General features: G+C 33.1%; 1 protein-coding gene across 3 annotated transcripts in view; it reads left to right on the forward strand.

The window, feature by feature from the left end:
• Positions 1-9,431, forward strand: part of LOC149948190 (ABC transporter G family member 20-like) — a 28,851-nt gene extending 19,420 nt beyond the window's left edge. For 2 of the 3 annotated variants that reach the window (XM_090173129.1, XM_090173128.1), the window contains exons 3-15: positions 4,962-5,059; positions 5,136-5,257; positions 5,328-5,475; positions 5,743-5,897; positions 6,221-6,314; positions 6,388-6,495; positions 6,577-6,753; positions 6,815-7,198; positions 7,269-7,446; positions 7,512-7,627; positions 7,686-8,025; positions 8,091-8,177; positions 8,280-9,431. In XM_090173129.1, coding sequence (XP_090029255.1) covers positions 4,962-5,059; positions 5,136-5,257; positions 5,328-5,475; positions 5,743-5,897; positions 6,221-6,314; positions 6,388-6,495; positions 6,577-6,753; positions 6,815-7,198; positions 7,269-7,446; positions 7,512-7,627; positions 7,686-8,025; positions 8,091-8,177; positions 8,280-8,494 — 2,222 coding nt within the window. In that variant the 3' untranslated portion in view covers positions 8,495-9,431. Of the gene's footprint in view, positions 1-4,961; positions 5,060-5,135; positions 5,268-5,327; positions 5,476-5,742; positions 5,898-6,220; positions 6,315-6,387; positions 6,496-6,576; positions 6,754-6,814; positions 7,199-7,268; positions 7,447-7,511; positions 7,628-7,685; positions 8,026-8,090; positions 8,178-8,279 lie in introns of those variants that run through there. The other variant, XM_090173130.1, reaches the window with a different exon arrangement.
• The last annotated feature ends 5,421 nt before the right edge of the window (positions 9,432-14,852 follow it).

Genomic DNA, 14,852 nt, shown 5'->3' on the forward strand with positions numbered 1-14,852 from the left:
ATTATTAAATATTTTTCTATGAATCACATACACGGTATCCTATTATTACAATCAGAGGTTCTGGTGAAAAAACGCCTTTAGCCTGTGCTACTGTTTCTACTTACGAGGAGAGAATGTTAGACCTAGATGTAACATGAAACCCGTTAAAGGGAGTATAACCTTTTCAGGAATTTGGGGCAATACATAATTCCCTCCCCTCATTTTTCTAACCACTTGTTATACGTAGTGTGAAATACAGTGGTTTTTGAGTATTATAACACTAAAAGTATCCTCGCTTTGGTAGTGCTTTAATATTCTCATACCTCCCTAGAATTTTGCTGGGAGGGGCAACTAATGTTATTGCCCCCTCCAACTTTTTGGTCAGTTGAAATTTTCAAAAGGCTCAAATTATCATTTTAAAAGCATATACAGTTTATAGAACCTCAACTGTGTTTAAATTTCAGTCTTTTCCCGCCAATTTACATAGTAGTAAACAGTACACATGCATTCGGAGAAGCTACACCCCTTAAAAATTCAAAACCATTCTCCAGACCCCTTTTCGTTTCTCTTTGCCCCCTCCAACTTCTAAAAAGTTCCTACGCCCCTGAGTTATAGCTCGGAGTATTGTTGTTTATATGTTAATGAAGGGTGCATTTAAAAAATAAACAGTAAATATGAAACAATAAAGGTTTCAAGTGAGAAAACCTCTTCAGGGCGGGCACGCTTCCTCTAATATAAGAATTGGGTGTTTCTGCTATTGTTCTAGACTAGCGCCATGAGCGAGAAAAGAGAAAAGCTAATGCGCACCCTACCAAACAAGGAGGGTTCTACACCCTTTAAAGGGAAAAGTTACGCTGGGTTTCCGTTTTGCCATGGCAACCAAAAATGTTTTTAACAACATAAAATGAGAAAAAGTCTATGTAAAATAACATGCGAAAATGACAAATTCAATAATTCATGGTGCAATAAGTTAGGTAATTTGTATCCGATTAACCTGAGATTTTCTACGTTACATTATCTGCCCGAATGAATTCGTACTATAGATTTTTATAGAAATCCGACACCATTTTGGAAAATGGCGGATATCAATAAAACTCATGGTGCGATAAGTTCCGTAAATGTTCGTCGATTAATCAGAAATTTTCTACGTTTCATTATCTGCCCGAGCTAATTAGACCTATGGGTTTTCCAAAAATAATCCGACGCCATTTTGAAATATGGTGGATATAAATCAACCTTGGTTATAAATAAAACTTATGATGCGATAACTCCCGAAATTATTTGTCGATTTACGTGAAATTTAATCTGACGCCATTTTACAAAATGGCAGATATAAATATCTCATAATGCGATAACTGCCGAAATTATTTGTCCATTAATTTGAAATCTGCCGTTTGCAAAATAGCGCATAACAATGTATCTCGATCTTGATTGTTATTAGAAAAATTATCAGAAAATTTATTTAAAATGGATATATTTCGGCAAATTCAAATAATATTGGATAAGTTCTTATATCATTGGGTTAATTGAAATAATTAAGGTTAATTTTACATTAAATTAGGAAAGGAATACATTTAGGTAAATTCGTATAATTTGGGAGAAATTCAAACTATATTTGGTGTTTTTAATAATATTGAGTAACTTCAAATAATTTTGATTACATTGCGATAACTGCCGAAATTATTTGTCGATTTACGTGAAATTTTCAACATTACATTATCTGACCCAATAAATAAGCCCCTTGCACTGTGATAGAAATCTGACGCCATTTTACAAAATGGCAGAATAGGCAGATATCATAATGCGATAACTGCCGAAATTATTTGTCCAATTACTTGAAATTTTCTACTTTGCATTACCTATTAAAGATAATTAATCCTATTAATTTTAATAAAATTCGAGGCCTTTTTGCAAAATGGCGGATGTCTCACGGTCATATAAGTTCCGTAATTATTCGACGATAAATCTGAATTTTTCTGTTCCATTAAATGATCGAATAAATAAGTCCTTTCTATTTTGAAAGAATTTTGCAAAATGGCGCATGTCTGAGAAGTTCCGTAATTATTCATCAATTATTCTGAAATTTTCTATTTCTGACCGAGTAAACTAGTCCTATTTCTATAAATTATACAATAAGTAAAAACAACGATATTTTAAGAGTGCACAAGAATTGTTTATTAAAAAATAAAATATTTAAAACCCGACTAGTTTCGGCCGCAACATCGCTCCGTCATCAGGGGTCTAACCCGTTTGTTGGTTACGTCTCTATATTTGTAAGCTAGGTTAACAAACAATATATGTCATTTTTTAAAATAATAGATTTTTCCAATTTATAGTCCTATTTCCTTTGAGAGAAATACGCCGTTTTTCAAAATATGCGATAAATTCCGTATTGTTATTGTTAATAAAAAAATTATAATGGGTAAATTTTAATACATTTCGGTAAAATCCAATAATATTGGGTAAGTTCTTATATCATTGGATTAATAGAAAATATATATGGTTAAATTCATCATTTAGGCATAATTTGGGTAAATTGAAATATTATTAAATTAGTTCAATTGGCATTGTAGAATTATTGGTAATTCGGGAAATTTTTGGTAATTCGGGAAATTATTGGTAATTTGGGAAATAATTTGTTATTCTGGAAATTATTGGTAATTTGGGAAATAATTTGTTATTCTGGAAATTATTGGTAACTCGGGAAATTTTTGGAAATTCAGGAAATTTTGGGTAATTTGGGAAATTATTGGTAATTTGGGAAATTATTGGTAATTCAGGAAAGTATTGGTAATTTGGGAAATTTTTGGTAATTCAGGAAATTTGGGTAATTTGGGAAATTATTGGTAATTCTGGAAATTATTGGTAACTCGGGAAATTATTGGTAATTCGGGAGATTATATGGCAATATGTCAAAACATGGTCAAAATCAGTTATGCCCCAAGGTAAGGTAGAACCATATGTAACATAATTACTCATAAGTATGCCTCTGTATAACATTTCCATTGAAAAAATTTCAATGAGACTTTGTTTCACACGGAACATACATTAAGCGGACCCAAAAAGCAAAAACTCTTATAATCCTTGCGCTATTGAAAAGGTTACCATTTAAATGAAATCATGTGATCGCGAGGCACGAGCTAAACTTGACAAGGGCAAAGCCAGAAACGCGCGAGGAATTCTCACTAATTTCCGTTTCCCATCAGTAAAGTTGATGACGCGTATTTCATCACGGAGTTGTAAGTGACGTAATTTACGTCATATCCCGTGAACAAGGTTTCATTAACGAAAATGATTTTATGGCATACTTATGAGTGATTATGTTACATATGGTAGAACTAATTACAAATATTTTAACGTTTGGACTTCACTACAGCAAAAGAGTATAGTTAAAGTATCACCTATAGGAGGCGTAATATTGGTCTATATATTTACTAATTTGTTTAAAGAGTAGTAAGGTTATGTGTAGACCCCTGAAATAGCCAATCACTTTATCTTCTCCTTCCCACAATTCCCTCGGAAAATCGTTGCAAAAATTTAAAAGCTGATTTCTTTTCTCGTCTATTTACAAAATATAACATACATTTTTCCGATATTTATTTTAACCAAATAATATATTATAATATAAACTTAACAAAATTATTATAATTCGCCCAATGGTAAATGAACTTGCACTATATAAATTGGATTTAGTAAAAATTAATAGACTGTAAACAAAATTATGTTAATTGCACAATATTATTGGAATTTTCTCAATATTCAAATATACACAATATTATTTCAATTTACCAATTTTATATAAATATACACAATATTATTTAAATTTGCCCACTATTATTTCAATTAACCAAATATTATTGGAATTTACTCAAAATTGTTCTATCACAGTGCAAGGGGCTTATATATTGGGTCAGATAATGTAATGTAGAAAATTTCACGTAAATCGACAAATAATTTCGGCAGTTATCGCAATGTAATCAAAATTATTTGAAGTTACTCAATATTATTAAAAACACCAAATATAGTTTGAATTTCTCCCAAATTATACGAATTTACCTAAATGTATTCCTTTCCTAATTTAATGTGAAATTAACCTTAATTATTTCAGTTAACCCAATGATATAAGAACTTATCCAATATTATTTGAATTTGCCGAAATATATCCATTTTAAATAAATTTTCCGATAATTTTTCTAATAACAATCAAGATCGAGATACATTGTTATGCGCTATTTTGCAAACGGCAGATTTCAAATTAATGGACAAATAATTTCGGCAGTTATCGCATTATGAGATATTTATATCTGCCATTTTGTAAAATGGCGTCAGATTAAATTTCACGTAAATCGACAAATAATTTCGGGAGTTATCGCATCATAAGTTTTATTTATAACCAAGGTTGATTTATATCCACCATATTTCAAAATGGCGTCGGATTATTTTTGGAAAACCCTTAGGTCTAATTAGCTCGGCAGATAACGAAACGTAGAAAATGTCTAATTAATCTCCTTGTGTGGGGTGCTGTGTTTGTTGCTCCTAGGTGCCATCTAGGTATAGCTTCGCAACCAATCTCTTAAAAGTTGAATAACCATGCTGCTACTTCGCCCTACCATGGCCCTACATGTTTTTGAAAATATCGAGAAAGTAAAATTTTAATCTCAAGTTCCACAATTTAATTAATTCCATTCCGGATTATGGCGAGTTGTTGTTGTTATAGACGGAAAAAGTACTCAGTCTTTGTTTTGTTAATCATTTTAAACATACATTTTGTTAACACACGCAATGCTATTTACTAATTCAAAGCACTAAATTTTTTCTTATGCTAAATTACACCCGGTACCTTATACTCCTTCTTTCCATATGATAAAGCACAAATGAAATAAACTTTAGCCATGAGTCCCATGACTTGTCAAAATGGGCACTACCCCTGTTATTATTAGACTTAACCTTAGAGAGACTATAATACTATATTGTTTATTTAGTGAATAGTAATGATATAAATATTGAAGATAATATTGACACTGAGAAAGGAGAATTGGTTTCAAACGAAAATCTTCAAGATATAAAAGTTTTAGAAAAAGTATGGTCCCCAATATTTACATCAAACTTTAAGTGATTCTCTCTCTCTAAAGAGCTATATTTTGATACTTAATCAGCTAGTACCTGACAATGAATCACTGGCTACCAAAGTCTCAGATGTTTACTATACATACGATAAACCATCGAAGAAAAACTTCATACTCCAAGGGATCAGTATTAGTGTCAGAAAAGGCGAAATGTGAGTAAATGTATGTTAAGATGTAGATTAAATTATTTTTTCTGTGATTTTTACTCATTAAATTACGCAGATACGCCCTACTTGGTCCCAGTGGATGTGGTAAAACAACAGTTCTCAAATGTATAACTGGTCTACAAACTCCATACAGAGGTGAAATCTGGCTTCCACCTAGTTTGGGGTTTGGAAACTCGGTTTCAGCAATAGGTTTTATGCCACAGGTAGGTCTTTATTTTATATGAAGAAAAACATTCTTTATCTGTTCCTTAACTTAGATAACTTGAATTCCTATTATCTTTTATTATCTTCACAAAACAAATTTTTAGTCTTATACTGCCTTAAGCCAGGTATTGAGTACAAAGGGAGTAACTATATTAGCACATATTGCATTACGCTTGAAGTGCTTGATATATATGAAGACACCAATTTTCTTTTATGAGGTTAGTTTTCAAATGCATTAAATCTCTTTTCGTTCTTTTGCTTTTCAGGAGTTGGCACTCTTTCCCAATCTAACTATACAAGAAACTCTTTGGTTATTTGGCCGTATCTGTGGAATTTCTTCTTCAGCTTTAAATGATCGAATAGACAAATATTCAAAATTATTTGAGATTCCCCCAAGAAATAGAAGAATAAGCGCCCTTAGGTAAGTTATAATTATTATATAACCTTTTCTGTCAAATATTTTTTTACTAAATACTTATACATAAAATAACAGAAAAAATTTTAGTTTATTGAGTATTTTTTTTTAATACTGCTTTTGTAATGTAATAGATTTTGAGATTAAATTAATTTGAAACATATAATTTAAAACCCCCTGCAGTCTTTGTAAAAAAATATCTTTCAGAACTTGATTTCTTAGATCAATAATTAACGAAACATTTATTAGATTTTATTTAGTTAGATTTATTTTATTATTAATAATCTTTCCATAATTTGGTATCTACAATATACATTATATTTTTAAAGTGGTGGTCAAAAAAGGAGGGTCTCTCTTGTTGTTGCACTATTACGGGATGCACCATTGTTGATTCTTGATGAGCCTACAGTTGGCTTAGATCCAGTAAATAATGTTTAATTAACCCTGTTGAAAATAATTAAGGGTCCTACTGAAATTCTTTAACTTGAATTTTCAGATATTAAGGCAAACAATATGGAAGTACATGATAGAGCTCACTTCACAGCATAATAAAACGATCTTACTTACAACACATTATATCGATGAAGCGAAAGAAGCGTCAAATGTAATGTTATTGGAATTTGTCTCTGATATTTTAATACTATCGTTTTTGTAACATCTGTTGTAATTTTTTGTTTATTTTAAGATTGGTTTGATGCGTGATGGAAAGATATTAGCAGAAGCTTCTCCATCAGAACTGATGATACGTTTGGGAGAATCTAGCCTAGAGCAGTGTTTTTATAAAATATGTGTTAAAAGTGAAAATACTGTAGCGGCCGAAACATCAAGTAATCAAAGAGATCCTGAGCGACAGAGCCTTTTAGTAAGTTTTTTTTCTGGAGTTTCCAGGCTGAATTAATTCTTATCTCGCAAATTTTTTATAGGAAAATGATGCAAACACATCTGAGATTAACAATTCTAACTGCAATAGAAGTTTTAGTCAAAAATTGTCAGAAAAGATGTTAAAACCCATTGAATTTCGGCCGGCTTGCGACAAATTGATTTCGGAGCTTTCAGGCTGTTGTCGATTACAGCATGATGATTTAGTCAATATTACTTGTTTAATTCAGAAAAATATACGGGTGCTTCAACGAAGTTTGATGATTCTGTTAATGCAATTTCTTTTGCCCGCTGTAACGGTTGCCTTATTTGGCATATGTATTGGTGAAGATGTTAAAGGCTTGAAAATTGCGGTAATCAATAAAGAAGATCCGCCATATCTAAGTGCTGATTTTCTGAAAGAACTGGATGGATTTGATGTTATTAAGGTAATAAACGATTTGTAAATGTTTAGCTGTTATCTTTTTAATCGAAAACTTTAAACATATTGTTTCTTAGGAAAATTACAATACTCTAGAGGAAGGTATCAGGAAAGTTCAGAACGGCGAAACACTAGCGGCCATACATTTCAATTCAGATTTTTCTTATTGTCTACTTCATAGATTAAACCTGGGTGTATGGGCTAATAATGCAACTCTAGAATGCTCATCCATTAAATTTTACATGGACACGACTAGTAAGTTTTTAACTCGCTCATTTAATTTTTTTAATATTAATTAAATAATTTAATGTAAATTACAGATCAAATTCTATCTCTAAGTCTTCAAAATTACCTTTTGATGGCTTTTGAAAAATTTGAAAAAAAAGTACTGTTGGCATTAAATTCAAACCCATCAATTGCCAATCTACCTGTTGAGGTTAAATAGTTTTTATACATGGCGTTTTTCATATTAGATAATTCAAATTCAAATTTAGTTCCAGGAGCCTCCTGTTTATGGACGAATGAAGATGAAATATAGCGAGTACATTTCTCCGACAGTTCTACTTATTTGCATTCATTACTTGGCTGCCGCTTATACTGGTCTGGGCCTAATTATGGAGCAAGAGAGTGGAGTTTTTGAGAGACTCCAAATTTCTGGAGTCACTAAGGCTCAAATTTTTGCCTCGCAGCTTTTAACCAACCTTCTTGTTGTATTGGGTCAAATCACTTTCATGCTCATTGTACAATTGAATGCATTTGACTACGAACTCAAAGGAAATCTAATCCACGTTATTATATTAATAATTTTGCAAGGAATATGCGGAATAATGTTTGGTAAAATGTGGAATTTCATCTTCTTTTAAGTTTGTACTAAAAGATTTTGTTATGGGTTTTTACAGGATTCTTTATTGCTGCATCAACAAATAGAGTAAATACTGGAGTAATGATTGGCTTAGGAGTCATGTATCCAAATTTAGTCACTTGTGGTTGGTATTATGTAACCATTCTCTAAATTACAAATGAATCCACCCTCACTCACACACACCCAATAAATTTCTAATACACTTTGTTTTATTTTTATTTACCAGGTTTTATATGGCCACTGGAAGGAATGCCAGTTTTGTTAAGAAACATAGCTTATTTTGTCCCTGTGACATTAAATACTTACGCAATTCGTTCAGTTTTCTCCAAAGGTTGGGGACTCAATAACATGGTTGTTGTCTATGGATTTTTAAGTGTTATATCCTGGTGCGCTGTTTTCCTCATAGTTGGAGTGATTGTTTATAGAATACGAAAAGGCTAAATATAAATAATGCTGGTTGTTCAAGTGTTATTCTCTCAACCTAATTCCAAGGGAAGTGTCTGTCAACGTTTAGTATTTTGGCAGATTTTCATTTTTGCACTAAAGAAATAAGAGGGGGGGAGAGGCAGGAACTAACAAACAGTTAACCCTGCTATGATTGATATATAGGGTGTATTCTCGTGACATCATCATCGCTGAAGTGGAAAGCTAGTGTCATCCCCCTTTCCCCCATAACTATCTACCTTAGAGCAATGGCCGCCATCTTCTCGTGAATACCACCTATAATTCAACTGATTTTTCATTGAACTTTGGATGACAATTCTTCCCCTCATTTGAAATAATCACAATTCTTTGTTCAAGTTATGTATTTCTGATCGCAATCAGTTTTTCTACAATTATTTAGTATTCTTTTACAATGAAGCTGTTCAGTTAATTCCAGTATCATTTTCTCATTTCTCTTAATTTTTTTTTTTTTTAGAAGTTTCATTTTAAATGATTGCAGTTGTTTGTGATATGTTTTATTTTTCTTTTATTATTTCAAAATATATTTCGTTAAATTTAAAAGAAACGTTTCATGGCTTTTGTTCATGTATTCCAAACCAATGTATTTTTTTATTTACAATAAGTGCAATTTATATAACTTTGTTAAATATGGTATAGACAGTTTAAGCATCCCATGGTTTTTTTTATGTTCCTAAGAAAGATATGGAGAGTCAAATCCACCTTTTAAATAATGCCATCTATTCATCTTGCTGGACTGTTTTAGTTATCGCCTAACAGCTGTATCTTTTGGAAATAGGTAGTTGGGCTTCCATATCTTTCCTTCATGCTGGACACCAATACTGTCTTTTGGTATTGTACAAAGAATAAAGTATTAATTTTTTTCAGTATACAAATTTGTAATTACTATTTTAGTAAATAAAAACTTTTCAACGTTCATCATTACACTGTAAAATTTTTATTAACTTAAAAATGTGTTTCATGTTTCGACATCTAGGCGTGTACGCCGCTATCTAGGAGCAACAAACACAGCACCCCACAGAAGGAGAACGCAACCCGTCAAAATTCCTGCATTTTCTTGTGTACAGTTTTCATTGGTTAGGCGCTTTAGCGCCTGCTGCCGTCGGAAAGGAAAAATTCGGAAATTGTCTTCACCCTTTCCCATAGAGATAGAAAAGAAGTAGAGGGAAGATTACCGCGTTAAGGCACCCCTGTTTTTGACCGGGAAAATTCATCCCTCCCCACGAATGTATGAAAGCGGAGATGGGAAGAATTTGCAACGCCATCTATCTTCCTTTGTTTACTTCAAATGACAGTTGATTTTCCAAAAGGCATGATGTGTTTCATTTCACCGCGCGTCGATGGCGCCACGTAATCTGCCCATCTCATGGCCAGCCTTGGAAATAACGGTGGTCAGGTGGTCAAAGACCAGTTTATTAATTGCTCAGACCAGTTTATTTATTCAAAATTTTGGGGGTCACTGGTCACCGTGTCCAGTTTATTAATTCGAAATAATTAGAAAAAAATAGAAGGTGACCAGTTTAATAATATCAAATAATAGGAGATGAACAGATTATTTTTTCAAGGTTTCGATCAATTTTGATTTCCCTATTCACCGGATTTCTATTTACCGCGACTCCGCATCACACGAACGAGTCAAATTGTCGAACCCCCTCTGGCCTCAAAGCCCAAAACCTTCAATCCTCTGTCTCGCTTTCTCCCGAGTACGGTAATCTACGCGGTAACGGACCGGGGACTCGGGAGCTACGGGGCCTAGAGTAGAGAGAGAGAATACGGTAAATTACGAGGGTCTTCTAGGCTATGGCAGTAGTCTTGTGATACTCATAAAATAAACTATACACTATTTTGAATACGTGTAAAATTAATGTTACCATGTATTATAGGTTTTTATAGGCTTATAAAATGACATTAGAACATTTTATATGAGACCAGTTAAATAATTCATATTCTAAGGGGCCAGTGGTCATAAGGACCAGTTAAAAAAAAACCTTATTTCCAAGGCTGCTCATGGCTTCCTACATTGGCGAAAAGGGGGTCGGCACTCGCGGTCAACTTCGCCAGATTCAATAGTGCCTCTATTTATTTTCTATCTCTATGCCCTTTCCGTAAAACGTTCAGCGAAAAGCAATGCTTCCACTTCTAGGGAATTTCTCCCTTTGTAGGGAATTTTCAACTTTAAAAATTAGAAAAGGGATTTTTATTTGAAAAAAAGGGAATTTCCCATTTTTCTGGAAAACCATGTAAGTTACCACTATTATGAGTAGAATATAGTTCATTGAATAGTAAGGGAATCAGCTGCACAGTTCCTATAGTTACTAAACACGTTGTGATTAATTAACCTACACCTGAATATCATGTTTGTCACATTAAAGAAATTTCAGGAATACTTTTTGTTCTCTTGTTGCTAAAATAGACGCTTTGAAATATTCGTCTGTAACTCTGTATCGTGTTCTTTTTGGTTTCATTTTAGTTTTTCGGAATTCGGATGTAAACTTACAAATTTTTATCTTTAACATTTATATTTTTAAAAGTCATGGTTTTGTATAACATTAAAAATAACTCAGAGACACGATACATTTAACGTATATTCATGACGATACTTCATGACTAAATTTTTTCCTTTTATTAAAAGAAATTTATAAATATTTTGGCGAGCTTTCGGGCCGTAGCCCCTTTTCAAGCCACGTGGTCTATAATAATAAAATAAATTTATTTGAAAATATTCCTTGACTTAAATATTAGGTGAAAATATTATATTTAACTCATATTATGTTAGAAATCAATAGGGAAATTTTGAGGGAATTTCTAACATTAAAAAGGGAATTTTTTCGGTTACCTAATATTGAAAAAGGGAATTTCAAATTTCCCAGAGTGGAAGCATCGGCGAAAAGGTTCGTCCAATGAAATTTGTATACAACTCTGCGTTCGGGTGTTTATAATAATAATCCTCCTTGGATCCGCTACTATAGCGGGAGCATGGTCATACCATCTATTCCCATCTCAAATAACTATAAGGCAAAAATGGATAACCGCTTGCGGACGTTCCCAAGACAAAATAAATGTGAAATATGCAAGGATTTGCTCAGAACATTTCTATGAAGAAGATTATCCAAGAGATCTGAGAGTAGAATTGATGAACCCAATACAAAGAGGCTCTGAATACCCACTGCCATTCCTTCAAAAAAGAACAAGAAATGAAATATAGTATAAAGAAAGTGATAAAGTATTAGTAGCGTGTTATTTAAAGTTTAAATATGTACAAACTTAAAATTGACTAAAGTAACAGGAATGTATAGATTTCTGTTAATGTTAAAATTTTAAATTTAAGGTGTTATATTATAAAATTGGTATATAAAGTTCTAGTTGATTGTTAATGTAAATTTTGAATATGTATAATTAATATACTTTAAAATACTTAAAAGTAAAAATCTATAATTTTATATAATAAAGGTATCACATTACGTTATATAGTTACTGAATGTATAAAATATTAAAAGCGTTAATATATTGAAAGGTGTCACTTAACTAGTATTAATAATTTAATTGAAAGGTGTTTTATCATTTAACATGCCTGTGTGATAAATATTTCTGTACTTGAGAACTATTTTTGGATTTAGTCTATATTAAAGTGTTTTTATGAAAATATAAACTTTGGATTATTTAGATGTAAATAAATAAGAGTTCCTATGGCACGCTGTTCAGGACAAAACTCAATAGAAAAATAGAGATTTTTTTGTAAATATGGGGGTATTTTTTTAAATATAAAGCTGTTTTTAAAATATAAAGTCATTTTTAAAATATAAAGCCGTTTTTAAAATATAAAGCACTTTTAAAATATAAAGGTGTTTTTAAAATATAGGGTCCCTGGTTTTGTCCTTTTTCCATTGGTATGCTTAGGAGAAATGATTTAGGGTGTACTCCATTTTTCCTGCATTGTAGGATAAAGTTTTGGTTTATTTGCTGTCTCCTAATACATAGTTGCAGGAAATAAACATAAAAAACTATCCTTCTAGGCTGTAAGCAGTGGCGTAGTCAGAAATTCGTCAAAGGGGGTCGAGGAGGGGTGACAATTTAGTACAATCAAACGTAGGCCTAATGGTGGCGGTGACTTGGAAATCCCCCTTGTACTGCCTGTGAGGTATGTGTTACTATAGTGCGTTTGTACCTTCCAGGTAGGTAGTACATTTCTTAAACTGGCCTCGAATGTCTTCGACGAATTCGCCTTATATTTTGAAAAGTAATTTATATTTCAAAAACGCCTTTATATTTCAAAAACGCCTTTATATTTTAAAAACACCTTTATATTTACAAAAAATATATAAATATTTTTGGTTGAATTTAGTCCTGAACGGTGTGCCATAAGTTCCCTTATAGTCCTAAATTCTTATAAAACGATTGAGGTTTTTAAAATGACAGACATAGTTTATACATGGTTTTGCGATTGTAAGACGCCTCATTATTGTGTCTAGATCGTAGGCGCTTCAAAGAAGGGATCCAACTACGTCACACGCGACTGCGACTAGAGGAGCTCTCGATTTTCTGACGGAGAGACAAACCGAAACGAGGAATAATCACCCCTTGGACCCTGAGATTTCTATGGAAAAAACTGCCTCCTTACTCCTTAGAGCCGCTGCTGGCAGGGCTACCGACATCTAGTTAAAAAGTTTTAGTGAAAATTGCGCCGTGGTTTTTGACTTGCGACAAAGAATATTCTTTGCTTGCGGTTTTCAAGATACCAGATATTTTTGCGTTATATTGTTTTAAAACCAAAATGGATCATGCCTGTAGCTCTTAAAAAAATTCTAAACGAAAGAAAACTAAAGGTGAGTAATATAATTTTGGGTTATCTATTGAAATTCCTTATTTCTTACCCTGCTATGGAGCCCGATTTTTCCGACTTCCGGCGCGAACTCAGTAAAAGCAAAGATAATTTAAACTCGTACCCTAGATTCGAATACTGAGAGCTTTCACATTGACGGTTTTGTTACGAAGCGTTTACCCTTTTCCGGCACGTGACCTCAGAAAAATCGGGCTCCATCGGTTGTGGCACGGCCAACTTCGATCACGCGCTGCCGCGCTATATAGCGCGTGATCGTGGTTGCGGTAAGGCGCAAACCATGGAGCGAATTTTTTCTGAGTTCCGGCGGGAAGTGGGTAAACGCTATCGGCAACGCACGAGAGAGTGATTTCGAATCTAGGGTACGAGATTAAATTATCTTTGGTAAAAGCCTCACGAGAAAACGGGCTATCGAGAAACGCCGAGATTTCGAATCTAGGATCAGTAGCGGCGCTAAGGGTGGGCTGAAGTGGGCTTTAGCCCCCCTACATTTCTGAGAGGGGCCACATATATATTAAAAGGGCCACATATTTATAATTAAGAGGCCACATATTTTAATTTATGAATTTTCTTTATCTCTAGAAATTTGTTTTATTGCCAAGAAACGTTTTTCTGGTAAAAAATCTTTCAAAATCAATTCGTTTACTCAAAAGGGTAGTATACCATACAGATTCGGGAGGAAGGTAGCGGAAATTGAGAGAAAGTTGAAAAGAAAGGGGCTCATGGGAATTTAGGGAAATTTCCCAGGCATGCACTTGTCCCCTCCAGATCAGATAAAATGTCAGTAGGGGTCCAGTAAACGCGACGAGAGCCGGAACAATGAAACGACCTTGCCCTGCTCTCGCTTCCTGGAAAAATTTCGGGTATTTTCGATTTTCCAAGGTTCCCGCTAAGGGCCACAAAATAATTAGTCCACCTATGAAAATACCTTAGCGCCGCTACTGTCTAGGATACGTAGTTATATTATCTTTGGTATAATATAATACCGAAATAAGCAATTAGCGGGTTCGTGTGAAAAAGGAGAGACGGCAGACGAGGACGGTGGAAGAGCTTTCAAAGAAGAAAATATATACGAAGCTTTTACGGGCTCAAATTGCGTTCTTTTAACCGTTACACAAAATGTACCATATTTCCAACCTATTGTACTATAATGGTACTATTTTTATATTTACATTATTTCTACTACGAAAATAATAAGAATTTCATATTAACTATACATATACTGAAAGCAAAAACCACGTAACTTTATATTTATTAAATATTAAGCCCACATTCAAGTGTTGCCAGATCACTTGATAGTCGATACTATAGAAATCGAAATTTCTAATCAGCGTACGCTGCAAATTTTCAAAAAATCGTTCTTGTTAGTTATTCCGATTTCTGCGGTCGATATTGACACAAATTTAAAGTAATTAATTATATTTTATATCGGTACCCAAATTTCTATTGTGGTACTATAACTTTTTACCCTTTGTACAATAATTCGGTTAGAAAAATCTG

Source organism: Leiobunum rupestre, chromosome 4 (assembly GCF_980474605.1).
Source record: "Leiobunum rupestre chromosome 4, qqLeiRupe1.1.hap1, whole genome shotgun sequence".
NCBI lineage: Eukaryota > Metazoa > Arthropoda > Arachnida > Opiliones > Sclerosomatidae > Leiobunum > Leiobunum rupestre.